At 48.1% G+C, this 6,000-nt stretch overlaps 1 protein-coding gene across 1 annotated transcript in view; it reads right to left on the reverse strand.

Annotated features, from left to right (window-relative positions):
* trabd2b (TraB domain containing 2B) overlaps window positions 1-3,871 on the reverse strand; it is a 47,727-nt gene extending 43,856 nt beyond the window's left edge. Inside the window, exons 1-2 of the mRNA XM_076153186.1 lie at window positions 3,329-3,871; window positions 218-787 (exon numbers count right to left, since the gene is read on the reverse strand). Coding sequence (XP_076009301.1) covers window positions 218-787; window positions 3,329-3,442 — 684 coding nt within the window. The 5' untranslated portion in view covers window positions 3,443-3,871. The remainder of the gene's footprint in view (window positions 1-217; window positions 788-3,328) is intronic.
* Window positions 3,872-6,000: the final 2,129 nt, after the last annotated feature.

Below are 6,000 nucleotides of genomic sequence, written 5' to 3' on the forward strand. Positions count from 1 at the left end.
CACACTCAGCTGTTGTCTCTGTTTGTTTAGTGAGGTGGAAGGACATCCATAACCCTAAAGCTGTCTCCCGCAGACAGGCTTTAATCATGTTTCGCTGTCTTCTCCCACATTCTCCGGCTGTTTCTCTCGGAAAAAAAGATGCAACACCCTGAGTTATATACGTGCTCTAAACTCATACCTGCAGAAGAGAAAACACACTTTTGTTTCTCGTCCTTACCTGGGAGAAGTTGAGTCCGTTGAGGGGGTGACACTGCTCCTCCACCCTCTCCACCGCCCCTGTGTTTTTGCCCATCTTCTCCGCCTCTTGAGCCAGGAACAGGTCCAGCACCGGCGTCCCTCTGGACCGGACGTCCCACTCTGTCAGCGAGTTGACCATCAGCATCACCCACACCGGCCTCTTCCTCTCCCAGTTCCCGGCGATGGCGTTGAACAGGTAGTCCGCGTACAGGCCGCGCCCCCGCTGGTCCGCCGTCATCCAGTAAGGCATCATGTGTTTGACGTAGTCCAGGTGGCGTTTGAGGCGGCGGTACAAGTCTCGCGGCAGCAGAGTCTGCAGGTTCTCCCCGTGGGGCAGCAACTGGCAGCTGGTGAGTTTGGAGATGGTCAGCGGGTCGGTCAGGTCCAGCTCAAAGAACACGTTGGGGCTGTTGAGGAAAGCCTGCTTGGTGCTGTTGGGGATGAAGTCCCACACTCGAGTGTAGGGAACGTGGATGGTGCCAAAGAGATAAGAAGGCCGGTGAGGAGGCTGACGCTTTATCTTCCACAGGAAAGAGTTCATGTCACTTTGCTGCGGGGGAAGAAAGGAGGGTCAGAGGTCAAACATCTGAGAGCAAGAGAAAGGAAAGACAGAACCATCATTCTACCAAACTGACTTCAAAGTGACAATCGAGGCTCTGAGGCTCCGGGTCAACAAGTTAAACACTGAAAACACCACTTTGGAAAAGGCAGCGGGTGAGGTCTCGTCAGTGTTGTGAGGGTATGCGGCGAGGGGAGAGTTTACAGAGGGGCCGCGAGGACTGTAAACACACCTCGGTGTATTGTTGAGGCGCATACCTCAGTCGCCAAAGCCTCTGTCGGGGCTGGGAATCGTCTCTGAAGGCCGCCGCTGCAGTGCAAACACACTGGAGCTCATAAAAAAGCTCCACGCCGACACAAACTCCACTCTGACCCACTCTGCTTATGGCACCACACCGTTCTTACATACGAGTTTGGGTTGTGTTATGTCTACGCAAAAACAATGTCAGAACGCAAATGAAATAATCACATCAACGTCAAATGAGAAGGAGACTATTAGGTTTTTAAAAATGTGTTCCTTGTTAAGCCCTCAGTGAAATGTGCTGAGCATGTGCTACGACTTTGATGCTGGCATTATTCAAATATGAAAAAAGGAATTAGCATTTATAAACAATATCAACCTCCTGGCTTCTGGGGCCGTGCTGTAATCAAGCAGTTTTGGAGGGATGAAACCTATTACTGTTAAAATAAAGTTATTCTTAGAAAATGTTTACGTCTGAAATTTAATCAAGATTTTTCCTTCTGGCCGCACGCTGCCAGGGCTGAAATGTGTCATGTGAAGGGTTTTTAAATAGCTGCCAAAAAGCCGGTGCAGGCACCCTTGCACAGGATGTTATGTTATGTTATGTTATCATCATAATTAACTGCAACCAGCATCGTTTCTGGCACAATCTGCGCCGACACAGAGCAAATGTGGAGGGAGAGCGGTTTGATTTCAGAGCAAGTTTTCATCTTTTGCATGATGGACTGAAATGTTTAAACAGGGTTCGTTTCTAGGGTTCTAATTCAATTTTCACGTTGGCTGGGCCCAGACTGCAGACTGACGGGAAAGCTTTGGAGCCCGCTTCTTCATTCTCCATTGACATCATATTCTGGAGACGCACTTTTAATGGCGTTTTGCGTGTGCAGCACTTTGTCAATCGTTAACAGCTAAATGTGCACTTAGGCTCAGTCATAAATGAAGACTTTTGGACACGGAAAGTGTGGTCGCGCTCGTCTTCTGCCTTACCGGAGAGGAGAAATCCCTCTGCGTGGGCTTTTTCTCTGCAGAGCCTTGACTCGAAGGCTCCGTTTTTATGGGGGTAATTACTTTTAACAGAAAACAGAGACCACTGTACTGACGCATTACAAATCACACGGAGCGAAGCAGCGGATCCCTCGGTGATCTCTGACAGCATCCGCCATGATCCTCCAACGAGGAAGGAGACCAAAAACCCAGAGTCCACAATCAGCTGCTTTCATATTAAACAAACACAACTGAAGAACTTTTTTTTTAATAAGCGTTCCTGCGGATGACGTCATTTTATTTCCCTGTTCTTTGATATGTTTATTTAGTGATGTTTGCACTCAGGAGGATTTTAATTTAATCTCTTTTCATTTCCTCCATCCGTGACACGTCCCGCTCGGTTCTGCTCGGTTCGGTCCGGATCGGCTCAGATTAGAGAAAACTCACTTTATTTGAAGTGGATCTCCGTACTATTCCATATTTTCTCCAGGGTGCCTGATGTGTGTCTAATAGGAACATGATCGCCTCTGAAAGGTCACCCAGACTTTTCCACATGAGGCCCAGTCACCCGTGGGTGCTCCACGCTCGCGCCTGTCACGTAAACAGGCAGAAAGTTGGCGTCACTTTCTCTTCGGAACCGCTGTTTGTTTCTAAGGTCCACATGTTTGACTCGGTTACTTTGTTAAGGGACACCAGGGCCTCAAACTGAGTGAAGACACGGAGAAGCCACAGCGTGTCATCACGAAGCAAGTTACATTTATATGGATAAAGTCACAGTATTATTAGTATTAGTATTATTATTAATATTACTAATGTTAATATTATTTACAAAATTATATAAAACTGCAATCATATTAAAAATCACGTCTTTGGTCACCGTCCAGCTCAGTAAACATCATATGGAGAGAAAAAAAATGTTGAAAAACGTCGTAATATCTGACATTATTAAGTCAAATTTACAGAACATTCTCATGAATTTACGACTTGATGTTTCATACAAAGTTGAACCCAGGACCTCTCTCATATTTGTCTAGTGTTTTTACTTTGAGGCAGCTTCATAAAATAAAGCTAAATAAAGTGAAATATTTGTTTTTGAGTGAACGAACTCTTGCAATAATAATAATTAGCCGCTAGCTTAATTAAAAAGAACTTTACGATTCACAATTAATATTGCGAGACGTTTACGTGAAGACAAACTTTAACTTTAAACTTTAAGCGTAAAACGGTGACATTCAGAGTAATACAGTGACTTCAGAAGTAGTAAATTGCATTAAAAACAGCTCGCCGGTCACAAGCAGCAAAACTCACCGACTTCGGCGGGTCGCACTGCTTCGGTCTGTCCGGTCGTTCAGCGCCCCGGGGTGCTACAGGGTGCAGGAGAGCGCTCAGGAGCACCCAGCTGATTCCCTGCAGATAGACCATGGTGACAGCGACGCTCCTGACAGCCAGCACACTCACACACACACTCACACACGCTCACTCACACACACTTTCAGCCTCTCTCCCTCCTCCGGTCTTCCTTCTCCCCCGTGTACCTTTGCGGTAGAGACGTTACCGGTGGCCTCTGGGCTCACATGTGCCGCTGGGCTGGAGGACGAGTCCGTCTCTTCGCCATTCCCGGCTCTCTCTCTCTCTCTCTCTCTCCCCCGCGGCGGGCTTTGGGTTGTTTGTATCCGGGCACCGCTGCCTGCTTTCACTCGGGGGGCGCAAAGAACCCAAACCGAGTTCTCCAAAGTTTGTTTGGAGAGTTTCCGCGGTACGCTCCGCAAGTTTGGAGTCCTGGACTGGGAGAGAGAAGAGAGAGGGAGGTGGGACGACTTCAATACACCCCCCTCTTACCTCACTAACACACACTCTCTCACACACACACACACTCTTATTTTAAGAAGAGGGGAGCAGGTTCAGAGAGGGATGACAGGTTTGCGTGAGAGAGGTCTGGACTGGACTGGAGAGTTTTTTGGAGGTGACCTAGACTCCATATTCTTGTGATTCTCCTCATGTGTCTCTTCTCTTCCATCTTCTTTGAGTTTGTTGCTACAGGGATGAATTGCTCAAATATTCCGTATAATAATCAGATCAGATGTGTCCATTTTACATAGCTATAGTTTTACAATAAGCACAGTATTGTTTACAGTGTTCCAAAACATGTTTTAAATGTTTTATTCTGGATTAATTTCCCCTTGATGCATTTTTTTAATGTCTTAATATTGCATCAGAGCCTCTTTTTTTTAATAATGATTTTTACATTTATAGGCTTATAATGTGTTAATCCTGTCTAAGATTATTTTGGATGGTACTTGAATGCATCTTAAGTATGTCTTCATCCCCTGTCCTCCATGGTGACCAGTGTCCCCAGTAAAGTCATGTGACACGCTCAGTCTTGGCCGCATTCTTCTCTCAACACACTCATTCCAAAGACGTAAATGAACAATATTTCAACCGCTGTCATATGCTTCCTCTTCATCAGCCGCGCATTCATCTCTGCCATTCCCTGTTTGACAGCCCTCCAGCCATACATTTAGATCCGGCCCTGTTGCGGCACACAGCATGTCAGACCTCATACGCCTGTGATTAATGGCGGCAAATAAACAGTTCCAAGTAAAGACAACTGTGAGAAGTGTTTTATTTATTTTCGGTGCAGAGCTCTTCTTAAGATGTATTAGTCACGCTGTGGAGGACTGACCTGCGCTGGGGGTAAATGGTGGTGTTGAGGGAAAGTGCCCCCCCCCCCCTGTTCCCGGCCTCTCTGTGCAGGCCGCGATGTCAGCGCTCCACTACTCCACTGTGACCTCGCTTATTGTCCAAGTGGCAGACAGTGTGACAGAGTCAAGTAGTGGGAAATTTATCATGGAGACCCCTCAAACGAGTGGCACCGAGGGGGGGGGGGGCTCCTCCCTGCAGGCGGACAGGTCTCGGACAAGCAGCTCTTTGTCCCCCCCCCGCTCCCCCCGGCCGTGTTCTCCACTCCTCTTCTCACCACTCCTCACTCGCTCGCTCTGTCCGTACGCGCTCCTTCCTTCCTCGGGTTTTCCACTCGGATGGGGCCGGATTGTGCCGAGCCGTTTCATCAGCTTGGCCGTTTAACGCAGTCGCCACGCTGTAAAACGGTGACACTTCTGACCTTTGACCCTTGACTACCAGGCCCTTTTACTGGGCGCCATTCATCAAGTTTCTCATATCTGAATGGCAGGGAATGTCAACATTTCGGTCTTTTACTCGTCTGTACTCCACAGCCTTGTAATTTGACATCTAGGATATAAAGAGTAACACAATAGAACCATATCGATCTAATCTAATCTTTTCTATCCTTGATACTCTGTTCTCTCGTCTCCTTTGTGGCTCTCGCTCTCAGGCAGGTGTGGGATTTCAGTGAGCGGTTCCATCCTCTGCTCTAATACGGTCACCTGTGGACCCGGGGTACCTGCTTTAACCACACCTTGCAGAGGGCTCCTCTTTGAAGGAGCTTTTCACATTCTTGGCCGGTTAGCAGAGGGCTTATGACCGGGTGGGGTGGGAGTGGAGGGGGGGGCAGGAGGGGGGGGACTGGCGGGAGGAGATTCCTGGACGTGGGCCAACACTTACAGCACAAGCGCTCACATATAGCCGAGCCGGGGACGAAAGAAGACTTAAAAGTTAATGTTCTGTTAGCGGACCGCAGAAACGCTCACTTACAGAGTGTGTGTCTGGGGAGGAGGGCTTTTTTTTTTTCTTCGTGTAGGGGGGTGGGGGGTGGGGGGGGGGGCGACAAAGAGAGGGAGATTTTCCACTGCGATCTGAGGCTATCTGTGAAATGTGAAACAAAGAACCCTGTCAGTGATAGTGATGCTATCCTCCATGATCATCAGGTCTGACTGCATGGGCCGCCTTGAATGCGTGCATTATGAATGTAGATTTACCCCATATGGACAGAGAGAGAGAGAAAGAGAGGGAGAGAGAGAGAGAGACCTTGCTAACGTCTGGGGGCCTGCAGCTCTATGGAT

The sequence above is a fragment of the Genypterus blacodes genome, unplaced genomic scaffold (genome assembly GCF_046128005.1).
Source record: "Genypterus blacodes isolate CSIRO-AG114 ecotype Tasmania unplaced genomic scaffold, CSIRO-AGI_Gbla_v1 ptg000058l_1, whole genome shotgun sequence".
Classification (NCBI taxonomy): Eukaryota; Metazoa; Chordata; class Actinopteri; order Ophidiiformes; family Ophidiidae; genus Genypterus; species Genypterus blacodes.